The sequence below is a fragment of the Triturus cristatus genome, chromosome 4_1, assembly GCF_964204655.1.
Source record: "Triturus cristatus chromosome 4_1, aTriCri1.1, whole genome shotgun sequence".
In the NCBI taxonomy this organism is placed as follows: domain Eukaryota; kingdom Metazoa; phylum Chordata; class Amphibia; order Caudata; family Salamandridae; genus Triturus; species Triturus cristatus.
In genome coordinates, this window is record NC_140585.1 from 1,336,158,415 (window position 1) to 1,336,178,081 (window position 19,667).

The 19,667-nt window shown below is 44.2% G+C and overlaps 1 protein-coding gene across 11 annotated transcripts in view; it reads right to left on the reverse strand.

The window, feature by feature from the left end:
• The window catches only part of PDE4DIP (phosphodiesterase 4D interacting protein), a 1,321,554-nt gene that overhangs the window by 851,958 nt on the left and 449,929 nt on the right, over positions 1-19,667 (reverse strand). For all 11 annotated transcript variants that reach the window (XM_085654823.1, XM_085654822.1, XM_085654821.1 and 8 more), the window contains one exon: positions 5,375-5,512. In XM_085654823.1, coding sequence (XP_085510949.1) covers positions 5,375-5,512 — 138 coding nt within the window. The remainder of the gene's footprint in view (positions 1-5,374; positions 5,513-19,667) is intronic.

A 19,667-nucleotide genomic window follows, 5' to 3' on the forward strand; every position in this document is an offset into this window, starting at 1 on the left:
CGATCAGAAGGATCGGCAGGCTTCGCACTTGTCTTCGTTGTGTTCAGGCGATAAACACAAATTCCACACATCGTGAAGATAGGTACGGGGGTACTTGGAGTGGCACCCGGGGCAGAATTGGAATGCAGTCCGTTCCATCTACTGTGAATTAGGTCGACTCGGCTAGGCCCAAGGGCCTCACACGAGGTTTTCCGATCGAAATTGTGAAATAGATACAATATGCGAAGGCAGGAATACACAATCGAGAAACAATACCGTCAAGGGTAGTGGATTGCGCAGCGAGGGTAACTCGAGAACGGTGTCGCACCGGAGCGCAGCAATTCACGTCCGAACCCGATGGCGGAAATAAACAATCTAACAATGAAGTTGATGCCCATGTGCACTATCACCGAAAGAGGAGTTACCTACCTCGTGACTGGAAAGCCTTCTTCGAACAAAAACAAAGTGAAAACGTCTGAGCCCAACACCAGATGGTGATCTATGCATAGCATGTGATCTACAGCTCACATGCCTCGAACATAATATTTTGTGCAGATAAATCTAGCAGATCAATTGCGTTATCATTACAATATATAACAAAACGTTTACACTTTGCCACATAACATGCTCTAGTGGTAGGTTTCCTTGCATCTTTAAGAATTGTCATACCATCTGAAGGTAGATTTAGGGATCCAAACTCTATAATTTCAGGAGCCAAATCGTTGAGCTCCTTGGGGTTTGGATGTCTGATTTCTCCATGGTTCTGTGTGAGAAGGTTGGAAGTGAAGTGTAGCTTTTGATGTGGAACCACTGACAGTTCTAGTAGTTTGGTGACCCACGGTTGACGAGCCCATGTGGGAGCCACTAGGATCAGTGTGAGTGATGTCTGTCTGAGTTTCCGAACCAGAAATGGAAGGAGAGGGAGAGGTGAAAAAGCATAAGCAAATATGCCTGACCAGTTCATCCATAGGGCATTGCCTTTTGATAGATATTGTTGGAATCTGGAGGCGAAGTCTGGGCATTTTGAGTTCTCTGCTGTAGCAAAGAGGTCTATATGCGGATATCCCCATTGTTGGAAGTATGAAAGAAGAACCTGGGAATGAAGTTCCCATTTGTGGACTTTTTGCCGCATCCTGCTGAGGAGGTCGGCAAACTGATTGTGCATGCCTGGAAGGTGTTCTGCCAAGAGAGAATTTTGTGATGTATTGCCCAACACTAAATAGTCTGAGAGAGTCCCCTGCTTTTGTACATAGTATATGGCTGTCATATTGTCAATTCGGACAACAACAACTTTCCCTGTGAGGTGGAGATGAAAAGCTTTTAGTGCTAGATAAACAGCTAGAAACTCCAAGTAATCGAGGTGTAGACTCTTTTGCTTTATGTCCCATAAAGCTTGAATTGTTTGGTGATGGAGATAGGCACCCCAACCTGTGAGTGATGCATCTGCTGTTAGCATGACTTGTGGTACAGGGTTGAGGAAGGTCAGCCCTTTTGATATGTTTTGTGTGCTCCACCACGGCAGAGAGCGATAAGTGCGGCTGTCTAACATCACTAGATGTGTTAATTGACCCTGTAATTGATTCCACTGGCGTGCTAAGCATTCTTGTAGAGGCACTATTACCATGCATGATACCATCATTCCCAATAGTTGCATGAACATTTTGACTGTTAGATATTGGTTGTTTTGAAAATGTTGAATTCTGACTGTATTGGGAGAGGCTACAGCTGTAAGAGTATCTTGCATTGCCCCTAGATATGTTTGCAGTTGTGAAGGTTGAAGTTGGGACTTTTGTGCATCGATTGTAAATCCCAATTGAAGGAGAAGGTTTATGGTGTTTTGAATGTGCTGTAAGCACTTTTGCTGTGTGTTGGCTTTGATGAGCCAATCATCCAGATATGGGAAGACATGCATTTTGTCTTCCGAAATGAGCTGCTACTACTGCTAGACATTTTGTGAATACTATGGGTGCAGTGGTTACTCTGAATGGGAGTACTTTGAATTGGTAGTGATTTCCTGCTATCACAAATGTGAGATATTTGCGATGTGCTGGGTGGATTGGAATGTAGAAGTATGCGTCCTTTAAGTCTAATGTGGACATGAAGTTGCCTTGTTGTAATAGTGGAAGCACTTTTGAAGGGTAACCATATGGAAGTGTTCTGACAGTATGTATAGGTTTAACAGTCTGAGATGTAAGATTGGTATTAGGGACCCATCCTTTTTGGAATCAGGAAGGAAAGGGAGTAAACTCCTGATCCTTGGTGTTGTAAAGGAACTGGTTCTATAGCTCCTTTTGTTAGAAGAGCTTGTACTTCTTGTTTGTAGAGCTGTTGGTCCTGAAGCGATATTCTGTAAGTACAAGGTGGACAATTGAGAGGGTTGCTGGTAAGTTTCAGGCAGTAACCATGTTGGATAATGTCTAATACCCATTTGGCAGATGTTACCGATTGCCAAATGGTAAAGAATTGTTGTAATCTTCCCCCGACAGGTGTAAGATGGTGAGGGGGAATAGTGAGCAAGTCACTGTTTGTTGGAAGATGGAGTGGTAAGTGTTGGTGTACCTTACCTCTGACCTTGAAATTGTTTCCTCTGTAACCACCTTTATTAAATCCTCTTGATAGCGAGGGTAGTGTATTTGAATTATACAAGGATGCATCTGAGGAATTACCTTTGGATCCCCCCTCTATAGAATGAGCGGCGAAATAAGCCTCTATTAGATGGTGTCTGGAGGTCTCCCATTGATTTTGCCACTTCTGTGTCCTTTTTCCTTTTCTCAAGTGACTCATCTACTTGAGGTCCAAAAATATTTTGTTTATCAAAGGGGGTATTAAGAATAGTTTGTTGACCTCTGGTTTAACACCAGAGATTCTCAACCATGCATGCCTTCTACAAAGAATGCTGGTGTTAATACCCCTTGCTACTGTATTGGCAGCATCTAGTGCACATATGATAGATTAATTAGATATGAGTGTACCCTCCTGCACTAATTCTTGCTCTTTTTTCCTGTCTTCTTCAAAAGATATTGGAGCAACTGCTTCATTTCGTTCCAATGGGCCCTGTCACATCTTGCTAGTAGGCCTTGTGTGTTACCATGTCAATGGTTTGCGGATTGTGCAGCTACTCGTTTTCCTGATGCATCTATTAATTTAGACTCCTTTTCTGGAGGTGGTGCATCTCCTGTAGTTTGGTAATTAGCTATTTTCCCAGCATTTTACACAAATAAAGAATTTAGGGGTAACTGTCCTCTAATAAAATTGGATCAGTTGGAGGAGGGTTATAGTTGTTGTCCTACCCTAGGTGCTAAAATATGAGCTTGTACAGCTTCTTTGAAAATATCATCCGTATGGCGCATCATGTTCTTTTAACATAGGTAAAGATTGTGCTGTCCTATGCGAAGTTCCTAAGGTCTTAAACAGAAAATCCTCCTCTAAGGATTCCTTATGAAGTGTGACCCCATGGTATGATGCTACTCTGGAAATTAACTCCTGGTATGCTGTGTTGTCATCATGAGGTAAAGGCTTTGTAGGATTTAGGTCAGGATCATTAACTATTGGAGGATCGATGTTATAATCATTCCAAGAATCTGTGGGTGGTGGACTATCTTCACCTTTGTAATCAATATCAGGCTGTGTGTGTTGTGAACCCTGTGGTGTAATATCTAAAGGGTTTGAGCCTGGTGGTGGTGAAGATGGTGGAGGGGTCTGGATAGGGCTTGTAGCCATGTCCTTCTTTTTCAGGGGGATTTTGAATAAATCCTCGGAAGGAATGTTCCTTTTAGAAGGACTGACATGTTTAGCTGATATATGTCCATTGTCTGGATTAATGTAGATCTTTTTCAGCTTAGGATCCAGCTTTTCTTGCATAACCTTGAGGATCACCTCCGGAGGCTTATGATGAGCATCTTTTGCTTTCGGTGCAGAAATTTTCGGTGCCAAGCTGGATCTGTCCTTTTCTGGGAGGGCATGGGGGGGGCGAAGATTTTGGTGTCGAAGAAAGTTTTTCTCAGCTCGGTCCAGAGCCAGAAGGCGCGACTGTCTGTTTTGATGCCGAGCCTGAGGTTGTGTGTCTTTTGCTTGAGGGTGGGGCATTGAAAGCAGTGTTTTGGTGCCGGCCATGGCCAGAAGGCAGTTGTGGTCCAGAAGCCTTATGTTTGGTAGAAGGAATCTTAGGGACAAAGGGGCTTTGGTAATCACGGCACCCTTTCCCACTGGAACGTCTTCAGACTCAAGCTTAATTTCCAGTTCCAAATCGGCTCTTGAATAGAGAAGGCTTCCTCCTCTTCCACTGCTGATGCCTCCATTTATTCGTGCTTTCGGTATCCAAAGATATCTGGAGTGTGTTCGATGTTCTGCTGCTGCATGTCCCTCTGTTGAGCCCGACAGTATAGCAAAGTCTTTTTGGACCGGAACGATCAACAAGTGTCGCAGTCCTCTTCCTTATGTTCGAACCAGAGGCACAAGTTGCAGACTTTATGCAGATCGGTGCACAAATACTTGGAGTGGCACCAAGGACAGAATTGAAACAGAGTCCGTTCCATCGGCAGAAGACTGGATAGTATGAAGCGGAGTGTAAGTCGACCAACACAGCTAGGCCCGAAGGCCGCCAACGAAATCTTCTATACCCAAAAGAGAGTGTTTTTCTATTTTTGGAGACACAAAGAATATGAAATGCGTATGAAACAATACCAATGAGGGTACAGTGTGTTTGCGCCCCGGGGCATCCCGAAGAACCGTGTCGAACCGAAGCGCGCCAAACAACATCCGAACCCAATGGCAGAAAGCAAACAATCTAACAATGGAATCGATGCCCATGCGCACTATCACCAAAAGGAGCAGTCACCTTAGCTCGTGACTGGAAAAAACTATGAGGAAAAACTATTTGCAGGAGTATACAAAGCATGTGCATCTACAGCACACATGCCTCAAACATCTAATTACTAAGAAAATCTCTAAACAGGTATATGTAGCCAAACTAAAATAAATAAATCAAACTGCAGCTAAAATGCATACTGAATCATTAAGAGTCTCGTATGAGGCAAGAAAGCTTGCAGGGACACTTAAGTGACAAGCATTAGAACAGAATTTCTTACAACATTTTCTCTCTTTCGAAATCCTGCTTTGGACTTGGGAGGGTAATTTAAGACATGCTTGTAGTACCGAAATAGCATGAGAATGAGCTCGAAAATTTGTCTATTTGGGGCAATGTGCACTTTTGACTTTAGTGTCTAATAATTACGAGCATGGAAAACACTTGAACGAGTGTATCAGTCATTAATTTGAAAATAAATACATTGGGTAATGTATGGTTCATTTACAAAGGCCACAATGTGTGTGTACAGCAATCCAAACATACTACAAAAGTACAAAGCCATCTGTATTAGTGAGAACTGTATCCTACATTAATGGTCTCCTCGTTGCGTGACTGGACATTTCGTAGCTGCTGGAGGTCATGTTCTTTTTCTCTCATGGACAACTGCAACTGGTGTAGTTTGCCCTCCCTCTCTTCCACAGCACTATACTTTTCATCAACAGCCCGCTAAATGAAAAACATATTAAGCAACAAAGTTAAAATGCAAGAAATGATACGTCAATCATAAAGCATGATATATCCCAATTGAATACCTAGAAGGATTATGTTATTTACCCTGTAAGCATCTGTTCAACCCATATAGAACTGTAGATTCAATTACTCCTGCCATCTAGTGTTGGGCTCCAACTGTTGCAACTTGTTTTGCTTTGAGGAAATCTTTCAGGCTATGAGATCTCGGTGAATCCTCCTCTGGTAGGGAATGTGCATGGGCATCAACTCGAATGTTAGACTGTTTGCCACACAGAGGGCGAGAGTAGGTATGGTGCAGTGAGTCAGATATAATAGTGGCCATGTGTGTAGTGTAAATATTAATGTAGGTTGAAGATATCTGTAGCAAGGACTGACTTCCGTGGAGGAGGATTGGTGCATCTGAATCTACAGCACTACATGCGACAAACAGATCCTCTCTAGGCTAAGCAATATAATTCATTTGCAGCAGGTGTTGTTGTAGATACACATCTTCCACATTAACTGAAACACAACACTCACCTAATCAGGAGGTAACCAGTGATTAGTTCTGAGGTCTGTAAAAAGTCCTTGAGATAGTTTATCTAGACCAGGATATTGCCTTGCGAGAATGTTCCCACAGTAATTCTTGGTGAAGGTGTGAGTGGACCACGTGGAAGTTTTACAGATATCAGCTATGAGTATGTTTCCAAAAAAAGCCATGGTAGCGCATTAGTTGCGGGTGGAGTGAGGCCTGGAGATGGCAGATAGGGCTCTTTTGATTTTAAGGGAACATGTTTGGATACATTTAACAATTCATCTGTCTATACCTGCCTTAACAATGGTATGACCTTTATGAGGATGTGCAAAGGCAACTAAAGGCTATTGTGTTTTATGGAAGGACTTGTTCCTATTTATTTAATACATGAGAGTGTGCTTAAAATCAAGTGTGTGAAGTGCTCGCTTTGTTACCATGTCAGGCTGGGGGAAGAAGATTGAAAGCTCAATTGTCTGATTAAGGTGGAAAGGAAGACCACCATAGGCAGGAATCTGGGGTTGATTCTATGGACAACCTTTCACTGTGAACCTGGAAAAATGGCTCTTACAGTGTGAAGACTTGTAGCTCGCTTATACATCTAAGGGCTTTAGGACTACTGAAAAGGCAACCTTCCAGGAGGGAAACTGCAAAGGGCAAAAAAGTCTGTGGTTCGGAGGGAGGTCCCATGTCTCTGGAGAGGACAATGTTCAGGGTGCAGACTGGGGCAGCTGACACTCTTGGTGGGATGATACATTTAAGGCCCTCCATGAAGGCTTTAATAACAGAGATCTTGAAGAGTGAGTAGTTTTCCCTCTTTTGCATGTAATCAACAATAGCAGCTAGGTGCAGCCTGATTGAGGTGTAAGCTAACCCTGGCTTTTGTAAATGTATGAGGTAGCAGATGATGTCTTGAGTTGTAGGTGTAAGGGTGTTTATATGGTTCAGGGTATATTAATAAACAAACATTTTCACTTGGCACCATAGCAAGTGTGTGTAGTAGGCCTGCAGGCTTCCTTCAGTATATCCATGCACTCTTGAGGTAAGGGAAGAAAGGGTTCTCAAGAAGGGTTGAGAACCATGATTGTCTGGGTCACGTGGGAGGCACTTGGGCGAGGGTAGGGATGTTTGCTGCAGTTTCCTTACCACTTATGGTAGACGTGAGAAAAGAGAAAAAGCGTGTGCAAGTTCCCTAACCAGTTTATCCACAAAGCATTGCACAAGGACTCGGGTGTGAAAACTTGGAGGCTAAGCTTGGCCATTTTGCCGTGACGGAAAGGTCTATGTCTGGGGTCCACCCATCTACGAAAGTAAGGGAGTAGGACTTGTGGGTCGAGCTCCCACTTGTGGACTTGTTTCTGCATCCTGCTGAGTAGGTCTGCAGTGTCATTGTCAACTCCTGAAGGTATCAGTGACTCTCCCAATGCCAAATTTGCTGCACTAAAGCTAATAGATGAGGAGAATGTGCGTTGCCTAGCTTTTGCACGTAAAACATACCAGTCACATTGTCGGTTCTTACCAAGTTGTCCTTGCCCTGAATGTCTGGGAGAAAAGTTTTAAAGGCTAGGTTTATGGCTAAAAGTTCCAGATGGTGGATGTGGAGAACCTGTTGCTAAGGTGGCCATAGACCCTGATCTGTCATATCATTGAGATGAGTCCCCTCCCCCCGGGACTGATGCACCTGTGGTAATGGACGCCTGTGGAACTGGGTCTTCGAAGGGCCTACCGCACATCAGATTGTTGCTGTCCCACTATTGTAAAGAGTGATGGATGTTGCCACTTAACACTAGATCTTCCCAGTGACCCTCCTCTTCTGACCACTGTGACGAGTGGAACTCTTAAAGCGGACGCATGGAAGCCTTGTGAGAGAAACTATGGCAACATATGCCGCAATCATATCTAGGAGGCTGTTTGAACTGTCAGAGAACAAAGCGGTTGAAAAAGAGGCAGTAGCTGCTGGAACGCTCCCATGCTTTGCTCACTCGTCTTTGCCCAAGACTGCATTGAGGATTGATTCCAGGAGGGTTTGGCATGAAGAGGCTGGAGGTGAGACTTGATGGAATTGACAGTCAAGCCCAATTTGTGGAGCAGGACGATAGTAGCTTGGGTGTGGGCTAAGCAGTCTTGTCTGCTTGAACTCTTGATTTGAAAGTCATCTAAGAAGAGGAAAACGTAAGTTCATCCCCTTGTGAAGTGGGCTGCTACCGCAGTTAGACATTTGATTTGGCAAGAACCCTTGGGGTCTTGGTGCATCTGAAGGGTGACACTTTAAACTAGCAGTGCTGATGACATATCTTGAAGTATAGGTAGCGTTGATGGGCTGGATGAATGGGGATTTGAAAGTGGGTGTCCTTCATAGTCTAGTGAGGCAGTAAAGTCGCCTTGCTGCAAAGGGGAATGATATCATGTAGGGTAACTGTGAGAAAGTAGCTCTGTATATACTGTTCCCAAATAGGTACAGTGTGTACAGAGTCCACAGTTCCCAGAGGTTTGGCAGAGGCTAAAGTTAGATATAACCTTACTCTCTAAAGTGGTAGCTTGGTCGAGCAGTAAGGCAGTATCAGAGGACAGTGTAAAGCATTTGTTGCACACACTCAGTCAGCAAATGGTCTCACACACTCAATAACTGAACTCTAGGCAAATGATTTATATATATAAAAAAATATATGCTTGTTTTATTTTAGAACCAACAATAGGTATCAAAATATACCGTCTCAGAATGAGATGCTTTAGATAAATACTTTTGCAATATGCAATTGGCTTTTGTAGAAAGTTACAGGTTGTTGCAATAGGCAACACAATTTTAAACACAATAATGCATTGCGCTCAATGGAAGTTTTAACTTCTTTGCAATAGATTACTTTCAGGATTACTTTTGTAATTCCAGGACTGGACCCTAGATTCAGTCCTGGGTCAGTTCTTAGAAACAAGTTATAAAAGTCGACTTAGTTACTGTTATGATTTTTAGACAATATTTTGCTATTTTAAAAGTTGACACTTGGAAGAAATTTCAAAGAAAACAGGCAATGATTCCCTATGGAAGAAAATTCAAGTTGCAGGTATAGTATGTTCTCGTTACTTTTGTAATCCAGTACTGGGTGCCTAGACTAAGAACTGAGACCTCTATCTGAAACAGGTAAGTAATTACGTTTTCACAATTTGTACGGTTTTTAAAGAATATTTGAAGTTTGCAAAAATCGACACTTAGAAGAAATTTCACAGAAAAACAGTCAATGATTTCCTATGGAAGAAAATTGGGTTACTGGTAAGTACGGTTGTGAATATTTTTCAGGGTCAGTGCTGGGCACCAAGATCCAGCACTGGGATCTCACCTAGTAGCAGGTGAGTATTTTTGTTTTCGTTACTCGGCTGATGTTTGGTGAATATTTTAAGTTTTGAAATCTCCACAATTTCAGAAGAAACCAGTCAATGGTACCCTATGGAGAAAATTGAGTTATCAGCTTTTGGGTAAGTACTTGACTGGCAGAGTTAAGGTTCTGGCCACAGACTCAAGGGTCTCCCAGGGTCAGGTAGGTAGAGTTGTTACACCCTCAGCGGCAAAGGGGCAGGCAGGTGCAGAGTGAGTTAGGCCCAATGTTATCCTATGGGAGGCAGGGGGGCCTTGGTTGGTGGCTGCTGACTCGCAGGCAATGTGGCTGTGGGAGCTGGGCTCCTGGTCACTTGCTCAGGGCAAATGGGGAAGTAGATAGGTGCAAAGATTACACTGCCAGGGCCACTCGGGTGGCTGGGTGCAGGGTGCTTTTGAGCCTTCGGGCGCTCAATTGATTTCAATGGGAAAGTTCCGGTTTGGAAAAAGACTGCAAGCTCGGGGCCGAAGATTCTTCAGGTGCCACCACCACTTTGAGAGGTAAGTTGGGTAGTTGGAGGATAGGTAGGTATCCAGGAGTTGGGTACAGGGTGCCGCAGTGCAGCTGGGTGCAGGGGTGCCTTTTGGTGTCGGGAAATCTTCCCTCTGTTGATCGCGGTTGGGGGGGTACCTGGTTCTGAGGCTGCAGGCATCGTCAGGAGCGTCGAGGGAAGTCCTTGGGTGCCGGACTCGATGTCACAGTCGCCAGGGGGTCGTCCTCGTGGTCTTTGTTCACTCTGGCACAGGCCAGGCTTGGCAGGTGCAGAGTGTGCAGGGTTTGCGGTTCCGGGATGATGCCAGGGATTGGATGCTGAGTTTGAGCACAGCCTCTGCTCATGGGAGTCCCAGGTGCTTAGAGCCAAAAGGTAGCCAGGTCCTCCGGGGTTTGTGAGGTTGCTAGCCACAAGAGGTGCCGGGATGTAGCAGGAGCAGGTTCGAGGGTCGACAGGCCGGTAGGGCTGGGGCCAAAGCAGTTGCTGCCTTCCTCTTCTTAGCAGCTGCACGGCAGGACTTCTTTCTTCTTGCTCTTCCTTGTATTTTGGAATCTGGAATCTGGGGAAGGAAGGTTCAGGGTGCCCCTAAATACTAGATTTAGGGGTGTTACAGGTAGGTGAAGGGCAGGGACCAATGGGTCCCTGTCCTGGGGTGGGTACACCCCCTATTCTGCCTCTCTCCTGTGGGAGGGGGCAGTAGCCTAGTCCTGATTGGGTAGGGCCTCCCATCTTCAAGATGGCGAGTGCCCGGAGATGTGCTTCACCTTGCCTCCCCCACCTGAGGGGTGGGGTTGGCAGGCTGGCACATCCCCTGACCTTATTTGGGGTTTCCGGCCAGGCTTCCCGCCAGAGTGGGGGCTGCCAGTGGCCTGGGGAAGCTCACAGAGGCGGCATGCCTTTTAAGCTTCCCCCTGCTCATCCTGGGGGAGGAGATCTAGCACCTTGCCCAGGATGTGCATTGTTGCAGGCCCAGGAGAGCAGGGGCTCTCCTACCCAGGGGTCCAGCAACATGTCTGCTGTGTGGCAGCTTAGGCAGCCTCCCAGGCCAGACGTGGATTGTAGGTTAGGTTTCAGGGGGCATCTCTAAGATGCCCTCTGTGGTGCTTGGTACATTAAATCCCACACTGGCATCAGTGTGGGTTTAATGTGCTGAAAAGTTTGATACCAAACTTCTCAGTCTTCAGTGTTGCCATTATGGTGCTGTGGAGTTCGTGTTTGACGAGCTCTCAGCACCATGTACTCCTAAATGGCAGCACTGCACTTACAGTGCCAAGGAATGGACCTGGGTACTGTTGGGGCACAGGGCTCATGCACCTGTGCCAACACCACTGGCATAGGGCACCCGGCTAGAGGGGTGGCTGATGTATGCCAGGGCAGTGTAGGTGGTAGGCATGGCACACAGGGATGTGTGCCATGTCGACTCTTTGTTTTGTCTTATACCCAGACACTCAGTCTGCAAGGGCAGTGTGTGTGTGTTAGGGTGCAGGGCCTCTAAGGGTGGCACAATGAGTGCTGCAGCCCTTAGAGGCCTTCCCTGGTCACAAGGCCCTGGGTACCTAGGGTACCATTTACCAGGGGCTGACATGTGGCCAGGGTTTGCCAATTTGAGTTTTAGGTTTTTAGGGATGGAACATAGGCCCTGGGCACCTGATTGGCAGGAGTCCAGGGCACACTCAGTCAAAGTACATTCAGCAATTCAGCAAAAAGTGGGGGCATACCATGCAAGAATGATGGCACTTTCTCACAGTAACCATGTAGAGGATGTATCTGTTAGGAGGCTTGAGATCGTGGATTGTCCTGAGGGAGCTTTTCTTTTTAGGGGTGGAGCAGTACAAGGAGTGGACACCTCTGCCCTGGCGTTGAAAGGGCCCTGGCTCTTTGGCCCCTTTGAGAAGTATTGCCTGGACCTCTTTTTGGAGGAGAAGAAAGTGTTCTGGGTTGAGGGTGGGATCGCAGGGTGGAGTAGACTATGTTGCTGCTTTTCAAATATCAGCAATAGGAATGTTCCCTATAAAAGCCATAGAAGCTCCAATTGTTATAGTGGAGTGTGCTTTGGTGGAGCAGGTAAAAGTTGTTTAGTCTTTGCATAACATGTCTGTATGCTTTTAACTATCCATCTTGAAATTCCTGATTTAGAAATTGCTTTTCCTAAACAAAGAGGTGAAAAGGGATCAAAGAATTGTTTGGGAAAGCTAAATGATTTTGTCCTGTCAATTTAATACATTAATGCACTTTTTACATCTAACGTGTGTAATGCCCTTTCTGCAACTGTGTATGGTTGTGGGAAAAACACAGGTAAATTAATAGATTGATTAATATGGAAACTGGAAATCACTTTTGGTAGGAATTTAGGTTAGTTCTAAGCACTACCCTGTCCCTGTGTAGTTGGAAGAAAGGATCTTATAGGGTTAACACATGAATTTCAATAACTCTTCCTCGAGAAATAATAGCAATTAAAAATGCAAGTTTCCATGAAAGATATTGTAACTGACAAGAATGTAATGGTTTAAAAGGAGGGCCCGTTAAATCTTGTTAGGAAAATGTTTAAATTCCATGCTGTGGCAGGTGGAAGTCTAGGAGGATTTATTCTTTTAAGGACCTCCATGAAAGCTTTTATAAAAGGAATTTTAAACATTGATATGAGTTGTCTATTTTGGAGACATGCTGCAATAGCTGCAATATGTAATCTTACACAAATAAGTATATATACCTTTGCCTGGAGAGGGTTAACGTTTTGTTTATGACAGAACATAAAAAATTGTTTCCATTTTGCTGCATAACATTGTCTTGTAGTTGGTTTACGAGCCTCTTCAAGAATGTTCAGACAGTCTTGGGGCAAATGTAAGTATCTAAACTCTAAGACTTCAGGAGCCAATTGCAAGATTTGTTTCTTTGGGATTGGGATGTTTTAATGTTCCATGGTTCTGCGTGAGAAGGTCTGGGTTCAGGTGAAGCTTCTCATGTGGGACTAGAGATAGAAACAGGAGTGTTGAGAACCATGGTTGTTGAGCCCATGTGGGAGCTATTAGTATGAAGGTGAGCGATGTTTGCCTGAGTTTTCAGGCCACTAACAGAAGTAGTGGGAGAGGTGGAAATAGCTGTACAGTGTGTGTGTCCCCCCCCTGTTTTTGTAAATAATACATTGTTGTTATATTGTCTGTTCGGATAAGGACAACCTTGTGCTGTAGGTGAATTAGGAAGGCTTTGGTCACTAGATGAACAGCTTGCAGCTCTAGGTGATTGATATGGAGATACTTGTGTTTGGAATTCCTTGGTCCCTGAATAGTAAGGTTGTGGAGATGTGCTCCCCATCCTCGTAGGGATGCATCTGTTGTTAGAATTATTCATGGAACTGGATCTTGAAACAGCCGCCCTTTGGACAGATTTTTTGGATTCCAGCATTGCAGAGAATGATACGTGAGGCTGTTTACCACCACTAGATCGTGAAGTTGACCCAGTGACTGAATCCATTCCTGGGAGACGTTGTAGAGGTCTCATATTTAGTCTGGCATGTGGAACTATGATGCCATCATGCCCAAAAGTCTGAGAGATGCTTTGGCTGTTGGCTGGAAGGCGAGTTCCTGTTTGAAATTGTTGAATTAATGTTAATCTATTGTGTATTCTGTCTGTGTTTGAGGATGCTAACTCTAGATTTGTGTTGAGCATGCCCCTAGAAACACTTGAGTAGTAGCTAGATGTAGATGACATTTTTGTAGGTTGACAGTGAACCCTAGCTGATGTAGTAACTCTAGGGTCTTTTGAGTGTTTTGTTTGTAAAGTGTGAATGTGTTTGCTTTGATTTGCCAGTCGTCTAGATAAGGGAAGACATAAATATTTTCTCTGTGCAGATGTACTGCTAAACATTTTGTGAATACTCTTACGCTGTAGTGATTCACAAGGGAAGAACTTTGAACTGAAAATGTTTTCCCTGAAATAGAAATCATAGTTATTTTATGTGTGCAGTATGAATTGGTATATGGAAATATGCGTGCTTTAGATCGAAGGTTGCCATGAAGTCTCCTTTTGGAGTAAAGGGATGATCTCCTGAAGAGTGACCATGTGGAAATGTTCTGATATTATGTAATAATTTAGTGGTCTGAGATCTCGACTGGGCCTGAGAGATCCATCTTTTTTAGGAATAAGGAAGTATGGTGAATATACTCCTGTCCAGTGAAATTGTCGTGATAGTGATTCAATCGGTCCTATTTGCAACAGAGCTGTTCTTTCTTGTTGCAGAAGGATTTGATGTTGCATGGATAGTTTGTATTTGCAGGTGGAATATTTGGAGGAGTTGTTATGAGCTCCAGACAATAACCATGTTGGATAATGTCTAAGACCGATTGGTCTATTGTAAGTGAATTCCAATTTTGGAGAAATTGTTGAAGACCACCCCCAGCTGTTTGGTGTTGTAGAGGAAAGGTAAAGGAGACATTGTTTAGTATTGGTATTTGAGGACCGGGTATTGTTTCCTCTGCCTCTTCTTTTAAAATGTTTACCTCAGTAAGAACCTCTGTAGAAGGTTTTGGTTGTTGAGGTTTGTCCCTGAGTTTTATATTGTGAACCAGAGGTGTATGTGGAAGCCGCCCTTCCCCTTGTTTGACATTGGGCCTATGAAATTAACCTCTATAGGTGCTAGGTTGTAGAGCTCCCATTGATTTCGCTACCTCAGTCTCCTTTTTCATTTTTCTAAAGGACTGTGTCCACCTGAGGACCAAAGAGATGTTTATTGTCAAATGGGAGATTTATTATGGTTTGTTCTATCTCAGGTTTGAAACTTGACACCATTAACCATCCATGTCATCTTATTAGGACACTGGTATTCATACTTCTGGAAACAGTGCTGGCTGCATTTAATGCACACTTAATAGATTTGTTGGTGATAAGTTTGCCTTCATTGACTATCTCTTGACCTCTTTTTCTGTGCTCCTCTGGGAGGTGTTGGAGAGTCCCCTCCATTTCGTCCCAGTGGGCCCTGCCATAGCTTGCTAGTAATGTTTTGACTATTGGCTATACACCAATTGTAGGCTGCCTGTGCCACAACTCTTTTACCAGAGGCATCCATAAGCTTGGATTCCTTTTCTGGTGGTGGTGCTTCTCCAGTTGTTTGGGAGTTAAGACTTTTTTTAGCATTGGATACCACGAAAGACAGGTCGTTTAAACATTTCATATGCATGAAGTGTCACCCTTTAGAAGTGGTAATGATTGTGCCCCTCTTTGTGTAGTAGACAAAGTCTCAAAGAGGAAAGCCCCTTCTATTGAGTCCTTATATAAAGGCACCTGATGAAAAGTGGCTGCTCTGGCTATGAGACCCTGATAAGCTGATGCATCATCAGGTGGTGATGGAAGGCTAGGACATAAATCGGGATCAGTGTCAACATGAGGGTCAATATTATAACGTTCCCAAGGATCCCCTGGTTGTGTGTCATCTGGGATGTCCTGATCCTCATCTATTGTTGACTGAGGAGACATGTTACCCGCCTCAGATTGTGGTGAGTGAGGTTCGAGAGTGGATGGTAGAAGTGTTGATTGTGGTACAGGTGACGAGGGAATGGTAATGCACAATGGACTAGTTGCAGAATCCTTTCTTTTCTTGTTTAGGGGTTGAACAAGATCGTCCAGAGCCTCCTCAAAACTGCTTCTTAGGAGTATTTTGTTTTGGTGTCTGTACCATAATTTTCTTTGTTCCAGGCTGAAATTGAAGTGTTTTCTGTTGTTGATTGAGCTTTTGGTGAAATTGCTTGAGGATTCGTTCTGGAGGAGATTTTGGACCGAAAAAAAAGCATTTCGGTAGTGGAAGCTTTGATGGAGGAAAGTTTGAATCTGAAAGAACAAGTCTTTTTTTTCGGTGCTGAGACTGAAGAGTGAGGTGTTGTGGTCTCGGATGGAAGGGATAGAGAGGCCCCTGCTGTAGGTCAAACTTTCGGAGCCGAGCTGGATGGTGAGGCTTCTGAGTCATGTTTTCAGTTTGAGCCATGGCTTGTGTGCAGTGGCAGCCCATGAGCAGTTTTCTAGGAGGATAATGAGGATTCGGTTTTCAGAGCAGGGGTAGAAGTACTCACAGTATTTTGTTTTTGGGCTGGCTGAAGAGTAGCTGAGTCTGAGACTCGGATTCATGTATGGAAAGGGATTCTTCCTGTGCAGTTGAAGCCTCTTCTTCCTCATCTTGTCGACTGAAGATGTCAGGGACATCGTTCTTGTGCTTGCGCTGCATTTCTTGTTGCCTAGCCAATCGATCTTGAAGAGTCTTTTTAGACCGAAAAGACTTAAAGGCCTCAAAGGTGTGTTCGGGCGACTGAGATAAGTTGCAAATGGGAATTTGGTTGGTGTGTGTACATTTGGAGTGGCACTTCACAGAAATGGAATGGAGTGCGTTCCAATAGCAGGTCATTCTAGATTTCGTTAGAAATGTAGAACTGTTGCCCGGCCGGGCATGGCCTGTAGGCCGAAGGAACGAGTCGAAAACGCGCTACCAAAGTCTATTATGGGATTATACTATACCGATCGAGACAATGCTGTCAAGATTTATAGCGGACCGAAGGAGACTTGAACCGGAGCGCGAGATACTACACCTGAACCAGTCAGCGGAAAAAAAAAAACAATCTGAAGATGGCGTGGATGACCATGCGCAGTATTCCCAAGAGGAGGAGTGTCACAGCCTCATGACTCGAAGAAAAAACGCCTTGGAACAAAAACAACTTGTAATTATCGAGCCCAACACTAGATGGCGGACTCATGGCTCGAACATACAATTCCTTTTGGTGCCTCTCGAGGATAGGCCTCTCATAAAACAAAAGACTTGCAGCCAATGTTGGTTTTGGTGCCGATAGAACTTTTGGCCTCGACTAAGGCATCAGCTTAGAATTTAGGGGGAGCAATTCTTTTAAACCCCACTAGAAATCTTTTTAATGACAGGTCTTCTGAAGAAGCTTTTGCATGACCTTCCCCTGGTGTAAGCTACGATGGCCGCGCGGTGTACCTTTAGGGTTGAGTAGTTGATGTGACTGTCTAGGAGGTCAGTTATGTATATGATCACTGTTTCTTGTGTGTTGAATGAGTCCATTAGGTTGTTTGCTGTGCACCAAGTGGTGTATCACTTCCATTTTGAGGCATAGCATTGCGGTTTGTTTTCTTGCTTCTTTTAGAATTTCCATTGTTAACTGAGGCAAGTTTAGGTGACCAAATTCTACGTATTCAGGTGCCAGGCCGTCGCTGGCTCCGGGTGGAAGATTTGGCTCTGTTACATTGTTAGTAGGTCTTTGTCCGCTTTGAGTCGGATTATTTGCACTTTGGACAGTTCTAGCAGACTTGAGTACCACGTTTGTCTGGCCCATTGTGTAGCAATGAGAATTAGGTTTGTCTCTGGTCATCTTACTTTTTCCAGAACTCTTTGGATTAGAGGTATTGGTGGAAAAGCATATGCAAATGTCCCTGACTAATCTAGCTACAGGGCATTCCCACTTGACAACTGGCATTTCTTGTTCTGTATTGTAGCAAACAGGTCTATCTCTGGGGTTCCCAAGAGTTTGAAGATGTATTGTATTGCCTATGCTTCAATTACCACTCATGGGATCAGTTGTTCTGCCTGCTCAGTTGATCTGCTGTTGTGTTGTATATTCCCGGTAGGTGTATTGTTTACAGATTGATATTTTGAGAAATTGCCCATTGCCAGATCTGTTGTGCTAGCTTGCTTAGTGGGAATGATTTTGTACCTCCCTGTTTGTCGAGATAAAACATTGGTGTGATGTTGTCTGTTTGAATCAAGACAGTCCTCTTGCGAATGTGTTTCTGGAATGCTTTCAATGCTAGGAATACTGTTTTAATTTCCAGGTAATTGATGTATTTTAGGGAGCCGAGGTTGTTCCACTGGCCTCGTATCTTCAGTTGTGTGAAGTGCGCTCCCAATCTATTGTGATTGTCACAGAATGAGGTGGATTTTTGAACGGTCGGCCTTGTGTTATGTTCTTGGATGCCCACCATTGTATTTCTGTTTGCAGTCTGTGCGTAACAACCACTAGATCCTTCCAACTCCCTGTGACCAGTTGTTGGAAAGCCATTGCTACAAGGGGTGCATATGTAGGCGGGCATGAGGAATGAGTGAGATGCATGAAGCTATCATGCCCGTCAGCTTCATGACTCTCCTCTCTGTCAGAGATTGACCCTTCTGGTAGAGGGAAGTTTCTCGTTTGATGGCTTGTATCCTCTTTTGTAAAGGATAAGCTCGTGCAAGTTTTGAATGGATTCTTGCCCCTAAGAATGTTTTTTCTTTTCTGGCCTTGTGGAAGATTTCTTGAGAATCCTAATCCTTGAAGTGTGTAGATTGCTGTTTGAACATGGGTGAGACATTTGTGTTTTGTATATGCCTTTATAAGCCAGTCGTCTAGATAAGCATAGACGTGTACTCCATCCTTCTGCAGGTGTGCCGTGACTACGGCTAGGCTCGTGGTGCTGATTTTATTCCAAAAGGGAGTACTTTGAACTGGTAGTGCCTTCCTTTGTGTAGGAACTGGAGATATTTTCTGCGGTTTTTGATCATGGGGATGTGTAAATAGGCGTCCTTGAGGTCTATTGTTGCCATGTAATCTCCCCTTTGAATTTACGGTACTATTTCTTGGAGAGTAGCCACTTTGAAACGTTGCGTCAGAATGAATTTGTTTATGAACCTTAGTTCCAGGATGGGCCTTAGTGAAAGGTCTTGTTTGGGAACTAGGAAATACAGTGAGTAGTTTCCTTTGAAAAGGTCTTGCTTTGGCACAATTTCTATTGCTTGTTTTTGAAGAAGCCCCTTGATTTCTGAATTTAACTGGGTCAGTTCTGATATGATGATTTTTTTCTATTTTTGAGGAGTTTGCTAGTGGTGCTTTTGTCAATTTTATGCAATACCCTTACTTTACCAAATGTAATATCCAATTGTCTGTAGTAATTTTTTGCCATTGTTGTAGGTTTTGTGATATCGTGCCTCCCACTATTTCCTCTTCCTCTGGGGAGCTGGCCTCTGCCTCTCCTTCCTCGAAAGGACTGCTTTTGCTGTTGTTGCCAGTTTTGGTATCCTGCGTGTTGATTTGTTTGTTGGCCGTTCCCTTGGCCCTGTTGTTGAGACATTTGCTGTCCTTGAGCAAAGAACCCTCTTCCTGTGTGTTTTCTTCCGTTAAACCCTCCTCTTTTTAAGGTACCTCTCTGTTGCAGGGCTCCCATGGCTCTTGCAGTCTCGCTGTCATTTTAATCTGCTGGAGGGATTCATCTACTTTCTTTCCGAATAGTGTGTCTCCTGTAAACGGTCTGTTAATGATGGATTTTTGAACCTCCTGTTTAAAGCCAGATATTCGAAGTCAGGCATGCCTTCTTAGTGTGGGGCCTGTGCACATTTGTCTGATGCGTCGAGTGCTGATTCAAGGCATGCGTTTGCTATGGTTTTGCCTTCCTGGACAATAGCTTTTGCCCTTTTCTTGTCTTCATCCGGGAGCTTGTTGATGAGCTCCTTGATGGCATCCCATTGCTGGTGGCTGTACCTGTTGAGCAGGGCATTTGAGTTTCTAATGTGCCATTGCGTCGCTGCTTCCTTCTCCATTTTTTTGCCAACCATATCAATTTGTTTGCTTTCCTTCTCTGGAGGTGGTCCACTGTTAGAGAGGGCATTTGCTCTCCTTCTTGCCGTGGTGACAATAATGGAGTCAGGCACTGTATTTCCTTAGATATACTCTGGGTCCTTGGAGAAGGGTTTGTACTTCTTTTCAACCCTTGGTGTCACCCCCTTGGTTGAGG